The following is a 16,820-nucleotide window of genomic DNA, read 5'->3' on the forward strand; positions in this document are numbered from 1 at the left end:
TCGTGAGAGCTAGTTTAGGGGCTTAAATGTGCAGAATGCTCCCACAGGCCTTAAGAGCACTGAGGATTTCCCATGATGCTCAGCTCTAACAGGCAACAAATGTCCTCTGAGGACTTTAATTTTTTAAAGTTGTGGATGAAAGCATCATGTTGCTGGCTGCTTCGATGCTCTCTGAGGCTGGAACCCCTCCTGTTAATGCAGAGCTCAGCTCTTTGGAACCATCCTGAAATAAAAACACTGGTCTGGCAGGACGCCGCCCCCGCCTGTCCGGGGGGGTGACTGATCTCTCCTTCCCTCCGTCACATTAACAGTTTACTCCCAGCAGCTTGCTGGAAGTAAACTGTGTACACACTCGAGGTCTCGTCCTCGCGCTGTCCAGTTTTACACCCGGGCGGGACACTGACAACACACACTTGCCCTCTGCACGGTTCTTCACGCCATTCTTTAAACAGGGGGGGGGGGGCAAATATGGATCATATCTCTGGGTCTCGTTTAACGATGCAAAACTTGGCTGTAAATATTTTTTTAAACGTAAATGAGCATGCAAACTGTTTGCACTGTTGCTTTTCTATGAATAGCTGCGGAGCAAACACGGGTCCGAATGACACGTTGATGTTCTGGTAGCACCAAAGTGGAAACGGACGACAGAACCTCAACCTCTCCAATGCTCTCCCGGGTTGCTAGCCTGATACTGGCAATGTTTTGTTGCTGTATCAAAGCTAATGTAGCACCAAACGGGTTCATCAAAGTCGGTTTCATAACTGATGAATTCAGAGGTTTCTCTGGAGGAGCACAAGGCTCCGTTCTGGGTCCCGTACTTTTTAAATCTGCATGTGCCCCCACTTGGCACCGCCACCACACTTGACTGGCTCCCTCCATAGAACATAGAATTGCTCAACTTGTACACCAGTCAGACGCCTCGGATCATCAGACGGTGGCGCCGCTGTACCCAAAATCAGCTCCCAGGCGTATTTTATTATTATTATTATTATTATTTACTCCCAGGTGCTTTTGTCCCCATGGACCTGCTGGCTGGAATCAGCGACCTCATGACCTGAGCACGTCTTCCCTCCTCTCAGGCTTCTGACGGTTAAAATGTTTGTCACACTTGGAGCTTCTGTTGATTTGTATCAAAAGTGCTTTGGAGTGAAAACTGGCATGACTTGACTTGAGCTCCTGAAAGGGGCGGAGCCTGCAGAGCGGGCAGGCCAGACAGGCAGCTTCTTCCTGGGTTGAGCTGCCTGCTGCTGCTGCTGCTGCTCTCTGCTGCCTCTCCTCCCAGAGTTATGGAATAAAACCCAAAGTTCTCATCTTCTGACACACTTGAGCCACACAGAGGTAAGAATTTGATTCTCCTACTCCCACCTGAGGTCCCCAGCCTCACCCTGCACACCAAACTGTGTGTGTGTGTGCGTGTGTGTGTGTCTGATTTGTGTATTTAAAAGCCTTTCAACAACACTGATCTGTGGCTCTGACACAGTTTTTGCAGGCTGATTCTAGAGAGGTTTCTGTCCGTGTTTTCTCCTCACGGAGGTGCCGAGCAGCTGTAAAATGTGTGGTATGCAGCCAGATCTTTCAGGCTTGTGTGTGTAAGAGCACTGATCCACTTCTGGAGGGATCTTTCACGGTTTGCCTGAATTCTTCTCTGCTGATATAACCGAGATCAGATTTTCTCTGCTTCAGTGGATTTAAACCTGAGCCCACATTTTAAAAAAAAAGAAAAACAGAAACACCTGTTTTTGGATCACCTAAGCAGCAGGTCACTGTTTAACAGGTGGAGCGGTGAGCAGCTTTTTCCTGAACTTCCTCCTGCAGCAGGGACATTCTCAGTCTTTAGCTCTTCATTTGAATATTCTGCTCAAAGGAATCCACAAATAAAGAACAAAAGGTGTCACCAGTGATGAGAAATCCCCCAAAAGCTGCTGGTATTTTACGTTTCTGCTGCTTCTGTCAGTCAGAGGGAATAAACTCGAACGCCAGCCCTCATGTGGTCCACATTCTTCTTGGGTCGGCGTCGCCCAGCAGTCGCAAAGTTGATGTTATCTGAACACGTAAGAAGCTGGTGAGGTTTAGCAACGGCTGAGAGAGTTTCAGCAGAAGCGCTGGTGTCACTGGGGTCAGGAAATAGGAGCACAGAGACATTTGGCTGTTTTCTAATCAGAATCTTGAGAATAAATGCCATTGATTTGTAGCGTGTAATGACGTAATAGCATTATTGCACCTGTCAAAGATCCAGTTTTTCAGATTTTAATAATGTATTTTTATAACTGTTATTAGAACAGCCCTGTTTTTAAAACAATCACTGTCTCTTTGTTCACTCAGCAGGAAATAACTGTAAATACTGATGTGGGTCCCCCTCCGCTAGCATGTTGCTCCAAACAGATAAACTTGTTTATGCATTAATAAGGTTTTTGGAGGATTAAACAACATTTCTAATGTCTCTGCAACCTGTGACGTCATAAGCCGCCAAATTTCAGCCTCTCTTGAGACTTTTGCCTTATAATAAATATTTAAGAGAGCCGCAATGCTCTGAAGATGCTAAAGTTTCTCTTCAATCGGCTGAGGTCCCGATGCTTAGGAAGCTCTCCCCCGTTCTGTCCCCACAGATGAACGACCAGGACAGCAGCACCTCGGCGTCTCAAACGGAGGGAGAGATGGATGGAGAGATCCAGAGTGAAGGAGAGATCGATAAGGAACAGACCACCACTCCAGGTCCCAGCATCTCCTCGACTCTGTGCGCCGTCATCCGCATCAAACAGAAGTACCAGGCCCTGAAGAAGCGGCGCCAGGAGCTGGGCCTGGTGCTGGGCCCACCCGGGGCCCTGGTGGGAGCGCCGGTGCAGAGCAGCCCGAAAATCTTCACCTTCGATGGGCTCAGCTCCACTCTGCAGCGCTCCAACTCCTCTTCCCTCCATCTAAAGAGGAAGAGGAGCAGGAGGAGGCGCGTGCTGTATCCCAACAGAAGGGGGCGCAGGGCCCCCCCGAGGCAGGAGTACAGCCTGGCCAAGTATAGCCTGTACCTGCTGCTCGCTATCGTCTTCATGCAGGTACATTAAATATAAAAAAGGGGGGTTAACGTGATGTGAGTGGCGTCTTGGCAACCATGATCCACCGTGTAGAGAAAGCTTTTAAACCAGGCAGGGGACTTCACTGCCCCCTGGTGGCTGGCGTCAGTAAAATAAAAAGCGCTTTAAATATTTGGACTCAAGTGTTTGTTTCAACATGCGTGGGTGTCCAGGAGAATAATTTACCTTGTTTGTTTGTTTGGTTGTTTTGACCGACTGTTGAGAGCGAACTGTTACTCCCCTTCAGAGTCTAAATACAAAGGTGCACGTCCTGCAGCCGCTCTTTGGCCTAAAAATAGAACTATATTTCCCCCAGGCCTCAACATCAACATCATGGTCAAGATCAGCCGTTAGAAAGTTTAGATTAAATTTAGAGAATCATTTAAACTCCTGGATTCATTTGAATCCTGGTGACACTGCAGAGCTAACGTCATTAGCCACGAAAAGGCTAATTTATTCATTTTAATGAATTTCTGTTATCAAATGATGAAACCAGCTCTTTAATATTCATGTTTTTATAGCATTGGTTTACAGGTTGTGTTGACCTTTGCTCCCTCTTCCTTCCAGGTGTACAACGCCATAGAGAACCTGGACGACCACGTCCTCAAGTACGACCTGGAGGGGCTGGAGAAGACGTTGATGAGAGAGGTGTTTGGGCAGCAAGAAGCTGTGGACGGTCTGCTGTCCCACCTGAGGGACTACCTGTCCACATATGCCCACAGCAAGCCCCTGGTGGTGTCCCTTCACGGCCCCAGCGGCGTGGGGAAGAGCCACCTGGGGCGCCTCCTGGCCAGACACTTTCGCTCGGTGACGGGGGAGGCCATGGTGCTGCAGTACTACGTCCTCCACCACTGCCCTCAGGAGGCGCACGTGCCGCGCTGCGCCCACAACCTCTCGGCCGTCATCTCGGAGATGGTGAGGCAGGCTGAGGAGGAGGAGAAGATCCCGCTCTTGGTCTTCGATGAGATGGAGCACATGCACGGGGAGATCCTGGACATGCTGTGGGAAGCCGTGGCCTCCCGGGACTCCAACGAGTACCAGAACGCCATCTACCTGCTGTTGAGCAACCTGGGCCAGGAACATGTCATCAAATACATGCTGCACAACGCCTCGAGCGTTTCCATGGCGCACTCAGCATCTGGTCGCCATGGTTACCAAGCAAAAACGCTGACACCGGTGTTAACCGACACCCTGGTGAAGCGTCACGTCCTGTGGACGGAGGCTGAAATCCTGCCTCTGGGCCTTTTAGAGAAGGCTCACATTATGGACTGCTTCCGGGACGAAATGACTCAAGAGGGGTTCTACCCGGACCGTACCAACATGGAGCGCCTTGCGGGGGAGCTGGAGTACTACCCCAAGGTGGGCGGGCGGCAATATTCCCAGACAGGCTGCAAGCAGGTGGTGGCTAAGGTCAACCTGCTGTGAAATCCGCGGCAGGAAATGATTTCACAACCCCGAAAGCGTGAAGAAACCACACTTGAGACACGAGACGTGGCTACGCAAACAAACTTTGTTCAAGAAAAACCACAGCTTCTGTTCAGCTGCACCAAAGACACCCTGAGGACAGAAAAGTGCCGCCGTCGTCTCAAATATTCATTGTTGGGTAGCTCGAATGTGACTTTTTTAACCTGCATTTAATACTAGGACACACGTTCTATCAGAAACGTCACACTTAAGGCTCTGTTGAAGTTTGATGACTGGAGAAAAAACATTTTTGCTCGTTGTCATGAATGTGGTAATGATCTGATCTGGTTCATTTACTGTTCCCATCCTTTTATCTTAATGAGACCAGTGTCCTCAAATTAGACATTAAAACATCACCAACCCTTCAAATTCCTTTGTCCTTCACATTTGGCCTGAAAGAATTTCACAATCTGTCACATGTTGGTGCTTTTTTTTATTGAATTCCCTTCACTGACATGGGGGGAGAAATGAAGCAGGACAGTCGAGACGAATGAGAAACGAACCCAAGCCTTTGCTTCCAATGCCTAAATAAGGAGGGCGGTTGAGCGGAACAGAGGATCTTATCTAACGCTTCACCCGGAGTCGCTCGGAGGTGAACCAGCCCTGAGGCCGGCCGACGGTCCGGTGTCGCCTGCTAGACGAAAAGAGCGTTGCAGAAATGCGAGCTCGCTATGGACGACATGAGAAGATCCTCTAACGTTGGTCCCACCTACCCAAACCAGAGGCAACCAACGCTTCCTTCCCAGCAGCATTCTCACAACTCTCATGTAAAAATGTGGCGGCAGAAAACATCGAATCGGATGAAAAACAAACAAACAAACAAAAAAAAAAAACGACCGCAAAACTCCAGAACAGAAGCGAGCGCGAGCCTGGAGGCCTGCGTCCACGCCTTCATTCTTCCATGCAGCTGAAGCATCAATGACCTACACATTTACACCACGGGCTACTTCCTTCAACGGCTACGGGGAAATAAATAGAACACTTCCAGAATAATTTAAAAAAAAACAAAAACGCAACAATTCACAACTATTTGCTGTCAGCAGCCTCCGAACTCCTCTCAGAGGTGATGCTGAGGCGCAGACGTTGCTGTCAAACACTGGTGGGGGGGGAAGACGGCGACGGTGGCGGACAGTGTGTGAGGAGGAGGACGGAGGAGCGTGGGGCCGCGGGGCTGGACCGCGCTGGTCTTTATGCCTCCAGCTCGAAGCCCATGCCCACTTTGTGTCCGCCGGCGTTGAAGTTCTTCCCATCGATCAAAGCCGAGAGAGTGACCTTGATGCCTGAGAAGAGAGCATTGTTTGAGTTGTGTAAGGTGATTACAACATCCGACCTCCCCTCAAGGCTGCCACAGCCTACCTGGCCGCAGACTCTGGGTGTACCCGACGCCGATCAGGCTGGCGTTGTTCACTTTGGCCTGGGGGGGGGGGAATGACAGGACACGTGCTCACACACGGTTACAGCGAGACCACGCAGACGCCTGACCTGTGACTCACGGATAGAGAAGCGTCTTTATCCAGCTTGTATTTAGCGGCGATGCCGAAGCGAGTGTTGTTGCTGCCGGCGGTCCAGGCCAGAGTCACCGCCGTCTCCAGCTCCTCGTTCACCTTCTGGTAGATGGAGCCGCCGAACTCTGTGCCGTCGTTCCTGAGGGGAGACGTTTCGTCAGGGTTTTGACTGGTTCTGGCGGTCAGCGACGCAGATGTGACGTAAACTCACACGTTGGTGTGCAGCTGGAAGTCGCCGGCCCTGTAACCCAGCGCAAAGTTGTTCTGGGTCAGCTTGGACTTGGCAGTGTCGAAGGCCATCTGGTATCCGGCCAACCAGCCCTCGTAGCCCAGCACGGCGGCGGCGAGGATGATGGGGCCCTCGAAGTCGACATCGCAGCCCAGGTTCATGTAGTCGCGCTTGTAGCCCGTCTTCAGTTTCCCACTTTTCTTCCTGGAAAAAAAAAAATCGGTTAAATGTTTCACTCGCTAGCTTGGAGAAGGAAGTCGCGGCTAATTATTAACGATGAGAGACTCAGATAAAGGTGATCTCACCCTGTGTTTGGTACAAAAGAGGTATCTAAAGCGACTTTCAGTCCTTGAGTCAGCTGTAAACAAGCAGAATATTAAAGCAAATGTGTTTGAACCATCCACATCAGGGCAGCGGTGTGGATTCTGCAGGTGTAACACACGGACCTGGTCCTCCACGGTGACCTCGGTAGCCAGGGTGTTATCAGTGTTCCACTTCTGGCTGAAGCTCAGGCCCAGCTCCTTCATCTTGTACTTGGTCTCCAGGTTTCCAGCAGCCTTCCCCGTGTCTATGTTGCTGGAGCCAGATGTGTTGAACTCCTGCCGGGACAAAACCAGACATAAATGAAGGTCTGCGACGCCCCCGCAGGTGGACGGCAGCTTAAAGCGCTTTCACACCTGTGAAAACCAGAAACTAAGAACCGGTCGGGTGTGACAGCGTCTTTAAGATGAGCAGAAGGCAACAATAACTTAAATAACAAAGCAAAACAGAAAAAAGACAGAAAAACAGAAAACAAAAATGAACATTAGGACACGATGATGTAAATATGACCAGACATGAAGCCATGAATGTTTGCTTGCAGAAACTGTCACCATAGCAACAACGCTGAGACCTAAACTGACGTTAACTGCAGTTTAATATCGAGAATAAAATGATGATAAATGCAGTTCTCTCCAGGAAACGTCTGCCTGTGAGCACTTCTGCCCTTTTATCTAGAAAACTGATCATAAATGTGGTCAATCCAGAGCTAATCTGATCTTTCTGTTTCCACTTGTTGCATCAGGGCAGCGAGCGGAGAGTCAGTGACAGGCTGACGAAAGAGGCAGAGGTTCAAAAACATGTCAGAAAAAGAAGTCTGGGCTGTGGAGATCAGCTTCTGAAGCGTTTAACACAAGCAGAAATAGAAATGCGGGTTAGAACGCACGACCACACGCGGATGAGGAGGAAAGTAAAGCGGCGAATCAAAGGAAGACGGGACAAGCTGATGCTGTGGTGGTCCAGATGTGGACGGGCAGCTCTGACACCTCTCTTACCATCTACACGAGCACAAGCCGTCCGGTACAAAGGGCAGCAGCATGGAGACAGAGCAGCGGTTATAGAGACACACAGGCCACAAAACAAATACAGACTTGTCACGTTTCTCTGAGAGAGAGAGAGAGGACGGGTTCAGTCCAGCACGTCTGCAGCTCAGATCAGATTAGAACCCCCCCCCCCCTTCCCCAGCTGCTTTAATGTAGCAGGAGCAGAGGGGTGGAAAGGACAGAGAGCATCCAGGGGATGACAACACGGGGGTATTACTAAGGAAAATAGCAGGTGCTCACCACTCCGGTTTCTGATTTGGTCTTTAGGTCCAGTTTTACAAGCCCAAAGCCTGTTGGTGTGGAAAGAGACAGAGTGGAAGCGGGAGCAAGATAACAGATGCAGATTCATCATCAGGGGACACGTGCTTGGACGTTTGTGTGAGTCCCACCTTCACACATCAATACCAGGAGAATTGAATTGGATATTTTGCAATATTTCAGCCTGCAGGGTTAATATTTGATCACAGCTTCTCCTTCTCCTCGTATTTTTAATTCGCACCACTGGTTTGCTGTGGCCACGACTGCCCCCTACAGGCCATCCTGCAGAATGCAGCAGCTGTTGCATCCTGCAGCGATGATTTAGTCCTGAAGACTGAGGCGTGCCTTTCTGGGTGCTTTCAAATTTTACTGAAGACTCACCATAGCCCTTGCTGAAGATGTCCTTGGCAGCTTTGCCCAGGTCTGAGTAGGAAGGAGGGACGGCCATCGTGCTGGAGATGATAAAATAGGATCAGTGTCAATCACTCAAATGTAACAGGTCAAATCCATTGGCAATTTAAATAACACAGGGCTGGAATGATTTGGACACTTCACATTTAAGACCATTATGGGTTGCCAGTAGAAAGACTGAAATATGCACAGCAGTAGTGGAAAGCAGTGTTTTTGTCTGTCCTGTGTCCCTTCTTGCACTGATCCAGAAGGTGTATGATCATCTAGTGGCAAAGGTTACCGAGATGTGCACCCTCAAAATATTAATTTTAAGTTTATCTTGCAGGATCACAAATACATATACAAATGCCAAGCAACAGAAAACAGGTTCTTAACACCAATCCTTTGTTTTAAATTACCATTAATTAGTGTGAGATTTTCCATGTATTTGAAGAATGGACTGAGATAAATTCAAATGTATATCCAAATAATGGCCGCTATGTGCGTGAGACAAAGGACCAGATGGGCCACTTAAAGAGGTGTGGGGGGTTTGACAGCTAGCTAAGCTAACTAGCAGGATACTACTGGACGGCCGGAACCGTTAGTCCATGCCCATTAAATCCTCCCTGCATCCCATGCAGGTCCCATAAACCAACTTGGAAGGCAGCTGGTAAAGTTGCTAAATTTGCTGCGAACATCACAAATGCCAGACTCTACGCTATCAAACGTAAACTCCTAACACCGAAGGATTAAAGTGTGCATTACAAGGCTAAACATCATTACATAATGGACCAACCGTTAGCTGCATCGCTCAGATGCTAACTTAAAATATAAACCTGTTGAGGCGACGCCGACACGTTCCTTGAAACGAATCAGTGCCGTTTATCCTCCTTACCAGTGCAAAGGTGTTTTGACGGGGAGTCTGCGAAGCCTAGAGTGCCCCTGGCGTGATGCTGCTGAGTGGATTGACAGCTAGCTTAGCTTAGCACTCTAACGGGTGAACAGGGCACGCTGAAGGAGACACACCGCGCATGCGCAGTGTCGTCGGAAGCGCACAAAGAGGCAATAAAAACGCAAGAAATTAACGCGATGTGATGTGCGCCGTTTTTCTTTTACGGAGTTTTTTTTTTTGGGGGGGGGGGGGAGATCAGGTGTCAAAGTCTCACATAAAACATCATAAATCTAGTCTCTCTTGTCACACACATCAAATACACAATCGCCAGCTGCCACAACTTGGTGGAGGTAAAGATTGTCCATCAACATTGGAGATCCATAATGTTTATGCAAAAATAGCATAATGGCAACTTTCATGTTAATTCTGTCAAAAAAAGGAAAGAAAAACTCCATTCCATCACAAACTTTGGCACTTCTACAGGTTGCACCCCTAAAAGAAGTGGTAAAATAAACCACAAACACGTGGCTGAGCTGGGAGCCTGAGCAATTTTGGGGCTCATGCACGATGGGGAAGTTACCATTATAAATGGAGAGTTAAACTAGAGGGATGCTGGATAAGGCGGTGGTAGCCCATAACCTGCCGCCTCATCCAGCGTCTGTTGTTGAATATCTGCTTTGGACTAACTTTTCTGTTGTGTTTGCAGGCGAATAAAGCTCACATTGAGCTGAACACCAAGAATGTGTACAAAGCTGATGGCTGCGCGGTGAAGGAAATGCTGAAGGTCACCTCCCTGCTGTACAGCGCGATGAAGACCACTGAGATGGCGCTGGGGGACCGGATAGAAGAGGACAATGTGACGTTCAAGTTCCACGTCGCCCACAGGTAACTGTTGTAATGCATCGAAACCTTTTTATGATAGAAGAGTTTCCATTAGGTCTCATTCTACTCTCGCTTCAGGCTTCAGATCTGAAAGCAGCTCCAAGGTCACGTCTCTGTGTGATTCACTAGGAAAAGAAGCGGACTTGAAGGTACATTACTGTGCACGCTTTGAATTTTCACAACAATATTTAATCTGGTGCCAAATCTAAGGACTAATTTGTGGAAACAACGCAATATGTTCAAGGACAAGTTCAGGACCCTCTGCTACCTGGAGGCACAGCTGGAGGCGTTTCACCGCCTAGAACAAGGGAGCTTTGAGGTGCGTTGTGTGGCTTTGTGAGTTGTTTATTTAAAATTGTGCTTAACTAATTGTTAATTATTGGACAGTGTTTATGTAGACCTCAGGAATATATGTTGCTGCTGCAGAGTAAGGACGGCAAGTTCGATGAAGACGAGGATGATGATGAGGACGACGAGCTGAGCAGGGACCCGAATGACGACTCTCTGTGTGGTCCAATTTCCAGGGTCCCTGGCTTCTACGTGAAATCAGATCTGAGACATTCTGTGAAGGATGAGAGTGATAATGACTTTTGATTAGGCTGGAGCCCAGCTGCCTTCGGGTGAGATTCATCCTGAGTGAGTTGCCAGCTCATCACAGGTCCTACAAGGAAAGACAAACAACCATTCACACTCACGTTCACTTGTCCCCCAAGTGCTTGTCTTTGGACTGTGGGGGAAGCTGGAGTGCCCGGAGAACTCACTGAGACATGGGGAGAGCATGCAAACACAGAAAAGACCCTGGTCCCTCAATAAATTTAAAAGAACGTGCTGCTCTAAGTTGTATTTATGTTTAATACTGAATTAAAATGTAGTTTATTTTACTGCTTTTAGAAACTGATGTATGTCCTCTATGAGATATCGGCTTGAACAGCACTGCCAAGCACCGAATTATTAAATTAATCGTTATATAAAGTACATACAATGTACTTATAATGTATATGTTTGCAAATGAGAAAACTTTTGACTTGAACTTAAACAAATGCAATAAAATCATTGAATGTGTGCATTTTCAACTAGACCTTATAACATTTTCACAAGTATTACCATGATAGATATTTACAAAAAAAATCAAGGTGGTTAATTGTCAGAAATGTAGTTGAAATAATGGCAAAATAATGGCACAATTTTCCAATGCTGCTTGTCAAACTATTCGTTTAAATTCCACCTTGTAGCGAAAGGAAACGACTTTGTGCGCCTTGTGAAACGAGGCACTTCCGGTTAGGTTGTCTTTAATTCGTCGTTTCCGGGTTGAGTCACAGCAACAAACAGCGCCCTCTGCTGGCCATGCGTGGCGCTCACAGTGGGCGGAAATTTCCACGTTGACAAGCCGTCCAATGAGAAGCCTCCCGGGACGCCTTTCAGCGAATCTCTCCGGTCCCCCTTAAATAATTGTGACAAACATGGCGTTTCACTGACACAGAGGCGAAGCGGGGGGGGGCGCGCGATCGAGCCCCACCCGCCCCGAGCGAACACTGACACCACATTCTATCCTACTCTGAGTGTGCACCGAGGGGGGGAACTTGAGAGGAGAAAGTACACTATCCAAAGTCCAATGGTCAGATGTTAGCGGAGCGACTCCTGCACAGCGCGCACTGACAGCCAGAGCCCCCGACGGCATCCGCGTCGAGTGAAACTCCAAAGTTAGGCCGGTGTATCGCAGTCATGTCGGGACAACCTCGATTTGTGAGCCCGTTCTACAGACCTCAGTGTTTGGCTGCTGCTGCTCCGGCGGGGAAAGCCAAACTCACGCACCCCGGCAAAGCTATTCTGGCAGGTAGGAAAGTTTAACTCCTTAAGGCATTAAAATAAAAAAACTTGTTGACAACTTTTAAGGCCTGACCGTGCAGATGTAAACAGCGGCTTCTGCAGCATTGTTCACATGACACCAGTGACCGCACAGAGCCGTGGTGCGTTTAAAGACACAAGACTGCTAAGTGCACTCGGTCTCGAAACACTTAAAAGTAAACGAGCGATACGTTTCAGGGCACGTTCGTGGCCAAATTCCAGAGTGCTGCGTTCAGGGACCTTTGACCTTTGGCCCTGTGCAGAAAAAGAAGTGAACTCTGCTGGCCCCGGTTGACTTGACGGTCAATGGTTGACACGTGTGTGATAGAAAAACCAAAGTTACAACCAGAATACTATTGCATCCACAGTGCTGTCGATCAGTTCCCACCATAAATGGACATTTTCCTCATGTAGTTTTGTGTCATGTTGTGTTGGGAGTGTTAATAATCCGTCAGTCTCTTCACACTGAACACATCAGCACATTTACTTTTGTGTAAAAATCTGATAACTGCTGGCCATGACGAACTGGTTCTTTATGTGTTTACAGCCTGACTACCCGGACACGATGCAGGTACTCGTTCACAGATGATGACAGGACGCGTGCTGCCAGTTTACTCTGTCAGCTTCTAACAATAGGAATGCCTGGGTGTGTCAGCACTTTCAAACCTTCACTTTAGTTCCCAAAATAGACTTTTTGAGACTATGGTTTTTGCTCAAGTGTAATCCTGTGATGGCACATGCATGAACTGTCCAACCTGCATGTGTGAGCGAAGCCAGGTGTGTGTGAGTGTGACCTCTGTGCATGGAAGAATGCATGTTTAAACTACCAGTAAAAGGCCTGTGTTATCCGTGTGAGGGTCAATTCAGGCTTAAATCAATAAAAAAAACACTCAAATATCACCCCGCTTTTTTTCCCACCACTTCAAGAATACTAATATGTCGTGTTTACAACCCCAAGGCTGCAAAAACACGACTACCTGACTTGTTTGTTGGATTCAGAGTTGAGCAGGAAGCTTGATAGTCCTAAAACTTCCGACTTTTAAACAAAAAGCACTCATCGTCTGCTCTCGCCGTCTTTGCACACTCATCCTGCACACATTAGCGGGAGTCTGCTGCTGGAGTGTGATGCGGGATGTGCCCTCGGAGGATACACACACACCTCCTTGGCTGGAATCTGGCCAGGGGGAGTAACAGTGGGCCAGTCCTCTGAGATCTGATGAGCCAATCGGCCACAGGCTGCTGGTCGGGCTGCTCAACAGCAGATGTGGCCACAACAAGCCTCTTAAGGTGGAATTGTTTTCTCCTGGAGGTGCAGAATGAGTGAGAAATGGACGGGATGTTGCACTTTTCTTTCTAGATGACTTGGATGTTTGCTGCTCATGTCATCCGCAACGTTTTGTGCATGTTTGGATGAAATCTAGATGGTTTGCTTTGACCGATCTCCTGATAAGGAACAACTTGAAATCCTCTCGGTCGTTTTATGAAAATCAAACTTGCTGAACACAGCAAACGGCCCCTGAGTCCCACCGGTTTCACCCATTTCAAATGTTAACACCTGTGTACAATAAAAATTCATTTCATTGGCCAAGTCACCAAAACTAACTGAAACCCCTGAAACACGTCAGGTATATTTTTATATGGATTCTAATGTGCTCTTATTCTGTTTTCTGATGATGCTCAATGGCGTTTCCTTCTTATTTTAGGAGGGTTGGCGGGAGGCATCGAGATCTGCATCACCTTCCCCACCGAGTACGTTAAGACACAGCTGCAGCTGGACGAGAAGGCCAATCCCCCCAAGTACAAAGGCATCGGTGAGTTTGCTTTGATTTTAGTCATCTGCCTTGTTTTATCACAAACACGCGCCTCTCCTTATTTATAATGGCGGTTCACAACGTTTGGCTCAGATATGCTCTTTTCCGCCTGTGGAAATCTTTAACTCGGCAGGAGACAAACAAACAATCCCGAAGGTTTTTTTTTTCATGCTTCATGTCTCCTGCAGTCGACTGTGTGAAGCAGACGGTCAACAGTCATGGGGTGAAGGGTCTGTACCGAGGGTTGAGCTCGCTGGTGTACGGCTCCATACCCAAAGCTGCTGTCAGGTGACTTCTGCAGCCCCCCCACACACACACACACACAATAGATAAACGTTTCCAATAAACATCCAGCCCTGAATCTGAGGACGCTTCTAAACTCTAACCTCTTCTCTAAAATCACCCAGATTTGGGATGTTTGAGTTCCTCAGTAATAAGATGCGCGATGAAGCTGGTAAACTAGACAGCAAGCGGGGTTTCCTGTGTGGGCTGGGGGCCGGCGTGGCAGAGGCCGTGTTTGTCGTGTGTCCCATGGAGACTGTTAAGGTAAGGTTTTTAGACGCCCCGAAGCAGTTTTTTTTTTCGTGACTACCCGTTCAAATACAGGATTTTTAGCTCTCGGGCTAAAACCTTATTGAATGAATCCTTTAACTTCAGGTCAAGTTCATCCATGATCAGACGTCAGCAAATCCAAAGTACCGAGGGTTTTTCCACGGGGTGAGGGAGATCATCAGAACTCAAGGTAAAGTTAGACCTCCTTTCATTCCTCCACCTGCTGCCGGTGAGCTGATATTACTGATGTGCTCCCAGGACTGAAGGGCACCTATCAGGGTCTGACAGCCACAGTGTTAAAACAAGGGTCCAACCAGGCCATCCGCTTCTACGTCATGACAGTGCTGAGGAACTGGTACAAAGGTGTGTGTCAACCTGCAATAACACACTCGCGACCTGAGCTGAAGCTCTGAAATTACTTGTTCTTGTGAATCACCAAGGGGACGACCCCAACAAAGCCATTAACCCCATGGTAACCGGTGCGTTCGGAGCCTTCGCTGGCGCTGCCAGCGTGTTCGGGAACACCCCCCTCGACGTCATCAAGACCAGAATGCAGGTGGGTGCTGTGACGAGGTCTTCCAGGCTCCGCTTGCTGGCAGGGTTCCTGACCTGTGCGTGTCCTCTCTGACAGGGTCTCGAAGCTCACAAGTACAAAAGCACGCTGGACTGCGCGGTGAAGATCATGAAGCACGAGGGTCCGAAGGCGTAAGTCCACACTCGTGACCCGTGGAGGGTTTCTGGTAGAAGATGGGCAGGAAAACAACTCAGATAAAGACACCTTCCTGTTGTTCCTGTTCCTGTTCCAGGGACAATGTTTCATTATATGAAGTTGCACTTTGTGTCTGTCCTCAGGTCCATTTAGGTCATCAGTATCTAATGGCTCCTCTGTGATTTTGTCTCATCCAGGTTCTACAAAGGCACCGTTCCTCGGCTGGGGCGAGTGTGTTTGGACGTGGCCATCGTCTTCATCATCTACGAGGAGGTGGTGAAGGTCTTAAACATGGTTTGGAAGACGGACTGAACAGGACGACACGGTGCTGCTCGAGGAGAGGTTGGACAGGGCAGGACTCCGGACCGTCGCCTTAAACTCCTGCTTCTAGGTTCTGATATCTACCTCTAAGCAATCCTCAGACAGACAGAAAGGGATTATGGGTATTTTCTTGATTTTATTCACAACACCACAGTTTTGAGTGAAAGATTTACCTCCGTGCAACAGCGCCAGACTGGAGACTCAATCCTCGTATTTTAAAAAAAATATTTTAAAAGTTTTTAAATTGAAGGAAAAAAAATGTAAACAAGTCAAACGATCAACCCAGGAAACTTGTCAGGATAATGTGAAATATAAAGATGTATAGTTTCATTTATAACAAAGCTCCAAACAGATATATTGGAATTCAACTGGTCATTAGAGATATTAGGCTGGAAATAAGAAATTAAATAAGAGGACAAGTGTTTTCACTCATAAATTGATTATTTTCCCTTTTATATAACATCCCATTATACAGAGGTCACGTTCTGCCGAAGCCAAACAGGTACCGTACGGGTGCATTAACAACTTAATGCCTTAAAATAATCCATCTCTAAATAACATTTTAGGGACTAAGAGGAAACAGACTTTGCCTAAAAAAGTGACAGAAGTGATTTGAATAATTTTTACAGGTTTCAGAATGTTTTTTTTAACCTGGGGGTGTTGTATGTATTTTATGATTCTTGCTGAGATCTTTTCAGATTGTGAATAATTCAGTGTTGTATGTAATTAGTTACTAAATATTTTATTAATATTACATCCAGTTACACATGCTGCAGTTGTGCCAAATTTGATGATCGACTCATTGACGGATGTCTGAGAATACGTGCGATCTTTGTAAAAACATGCACGTTTATGCTTGAATCTGTTGTCTTTTGACTTGTGTTTGAGTTACGCCACTGTGCCTTCCATTCCAGAATGTCAAAGGTGGATGGTTGAGGATTATTTGGAATTGATTGCAGATTTTGTTTGATCTTTAAACAATGTCATAATAATTGCCCTTGCCTTTTACAGCAGATGATGATTTGAAACTGTGTCAAGACTTTATGATCTGAACACAAACTGATGTTTGCCAGTCTGTTGTGTTTACATGAATGCAGTTAATTGTCCTAATTACATGTGCACAGTCAGCTATCCGTTTCATCTAATGCATTTTTCTTGCACACATCTAGATGTACAGTTATTTTAATATATCAGGATCTCTCATTGCTTCATTCCATCGAACAAGAAAACGGACCCACGTGTTGTGCCTTAAGTCTGTGTCTAACATGGATGCTCAAAATAAAATATCATCTGACTGTTATTTTCTTGGCATGCGTTGCTCTCACTTGTTTACATTTATTGATATGGGAGTTATTTTAGGAGGTCATTTTGGAGGTTGGAAGGGCAACACAGTGAGATGCCATCAAAAAAGCTATTTATTGGAAAGGGAGGATACATTTAAATGACAAAAATGCCAGAGAGTGCAAGTTTAAAGATGTCCCCACGTATTTATAGTAGGATTGTTACGCAGTGAGGGGAGAGAAGGAGGAAACTGAA

The 16,820-nt window shown here is 47.3% G+C and overlaps 4 protein-coding genes across 10 annotated transcripts; 3 read left to right on the forward strand and 1 right to left on the reverse strand.

The window, feature by feature from the left end:
- The first annotated feature begins 38 nt into the window (after positions 1–38).
- tor4aa (torsin family 4, member Aa) lies at positions 39–4,898 on the forward strand. The gene is made up of 3 exons (XM_003965414.3): positions 39–1,338; positions 2,607–3,047; positions 3,633–4,898. The coding sequence occupies exons 2-3, from the start codon at positions 2,607–2,609 to the stop codon at positions 4,488–4,490; spliced, it is 1,299 nt and encodes a 432-aa protein (XP_003965463.3). The 5' UTR covers positions 39–1,338; the 3' UTR covers positions 4,491–4,898.
- A 49-nt stretch (positions 4,899–4,947) lies between these two features.
- Positions 4,948–9,307, reverse strand: LOC101069276 (voltage-dependent anion-selective channel protein 2). Of its 2 annotated transcripts, XM_029837759.1 has the most exons (10): positions 9,168–9,307; positions 8,264–8,334; positions 7,865–7,914; positions 7,577–7,579; positions 6,710–6,862; positions 6,569–6,621; positions 6,246–6,467; positions 6,023–6,173; positions 5,886–5,943; positions 4,950–5,809 (listed from the first exon to the last, which is right to left on the reverse strand). In XM_029837759.1, exons 2-10 carry the CDS (start codon positions 8,328–8,330, stop codon positions 5,718–5,720), a joined length of 849 nt encoding a protein of 282 aa, XP_029693619.1. In that variant the 5' UTR covers positions 8,331–8,334; positions 9,168–9,307; the 3' UTR covers positions 4,950–5,717. The 2 variants fall into 2 exon arrangements, with proteins under 2 accessions (XP_011603062.1, XP_029693619.1); XM_011604760.2 differs by lacking the exon at positions 7,577–7,579 and having other exon boundaries at positions 4,948–5,809.
- On the forward strand, positions 6,857–10,604 carry LOC115250195 (clusterin-associated protein 1 homolog). Of its 6 annotated transcripts, XR_003888781.1 has the most exons (6): positions 6,857–7,233; positions 7,327–8,002; positions 9,871–10,049; positions 10,125–10,195; positions 10,291–10,365; positions 10,434–10,562. XR_003888781.1 is itself a non-coding variant. In XM_029837760.1 (4 exons), exons 1-4 carry the CDS (start codon positions 8,976–8,978, stop codon positions 10,362–10,364), a joined length of 297 nt encoding a protein of 98 aa, XP_029693620.1. In that variant the 5' UTR covers positions 6,857–8,975; the 3' UTR covers positions 10,365–10,424. The 6 variants fall into 6 exon arrangements, 1 of the variants encoding a protein (XP_029693620.1); XR_003888780.1 differs by having other exon boundaries at positions 6,857–8,002; positions 10,473–10,604; XR_003888782.1 differs by having other exon boundaries at positions 6,857–8,002; positions 10,445–10,575.
- Positions 10,605–11,519: 915 nt separating this feature from the next.
- slc25a1b (slc25a1 solute carrier family 25 member 1b) lies at positions 11,520–16,584 on the forward strand. Its single transcript, XM_003965349.3, has 9 exons — positions 11,520–11,880; positions 13,595–13,702; positions 13,891–13,990; positions 14,110–14,248; positions 14,360–14,444; positions 14,513–14,617; positions 14,695–14,810; positions 14,886–14,959; positions 15,161–16,584. The coding sequence occupies exons 1-9, from the start codon at positions 11,769–11,771 to the stop codon at positions 15,273–15,275; spliced, it is 954 nt and encodes a 317-aa protein (XP_003965398.1). The 5' UTR covers positions 11,520–11,768; the 3' UTR covers positions 15,276–16,584.
- Positions 16,585–16,820: the final 236 nt, after the last annotated feature.

This window comes from Takifugu rubripes, chromosome 6, assembly GCF_901000725.2.
Source record: "Takifugu rubripes chromosome 6, fTakRub1.2, whole genome shotgun sequence".
NCBI classification, from domain to species: Eukaryota; Metazoa; Chordata; class Actinopteri; order Tetraodontiformes; family Tetraodontidae; genus Takifugu; species Takifugu rubripes.

Excerpts from the sequence above, each read along its gene's own strand:
- tor4aa (XM_003965414.3), top strand. The coding sequence starts at position 2,607 with ATGAACGACCAGGACAGCAGCACCTCGGCGTCTCAAACGGAGGGAGAG. Across the intron at positions 3,048-3,632 it reads TCGCTATCGTCTTCATGCAG|GTGTACAACGCCATAGAGAA; the intron begins GTACATTAAATA and ends TCTTCCTTCCAG.
- LOC101069276 (XM_029837759.1), bottom strand. The coding sequence starts at position 8,330 with ATGGCCGTCCCTCCTTCCTACTCAGACCTGGGCAAAGCTGCCAAGGAC. Across the intron at positions 6,622-6,709 it reads AGGTCACCGTGGAGGACCAG|CTGACTCAAGGACTGAAAGT; the intron begins GTCCGTGTGTTA and ends GCTTGTTTACAG. Across the intron at positions 5,810-5,885 it reads CACCCAGAGTCTGCGGCCAG|GCATCAAGGTCACTCTCTCG; the intron begins GTAGGCTGTGGC and ends CTCTCTTCTCAG.
- LOC115250195 (XM_029837760.1), top strand. The coding sequence starts at position 8,976 with ATGCCAGACTCTACGCTATCAAAC. Across the intron at positions 10,050-10,175 it reads AAGTTCCACGTCGCCCACAG|GAAAAGAAGCGGACTTGAAG; the intron begins GTAACTGTTGTA and ends GTGATTCACTAG. Across the intron at positions 10,196-10,290 it reads GAAAAGAAGCGGACTTGAAG|GACAAGTTCAGGACCCTCTG; the intron begins GTACATTACTGT and ends AATATGTTCAAG.
- slc25a1b (XM_003965349.3), top strand. The coding sequence starts at position 11,769 with ATGTCGGGACAACCTCGATTTGTGAGCCCGTTCTACAGACCTCAGTGT. Across the intron at positions 13,703-13,890 it reads CCCCAAGTACAAAGGCATCG|TCGACTGTGTGAAGCAGACG; the intron begins GTGAGTTTGCTT and ends TGTCTCCTGCAG. Across the intron at positions 13,991-14,109 it reads ATACCCAAAGCTGCTGTCAG|ATTTGGGATGTTTGAGTTCC; the intron begins GTGACTTCTGCA and ends AAAATCACCCAG.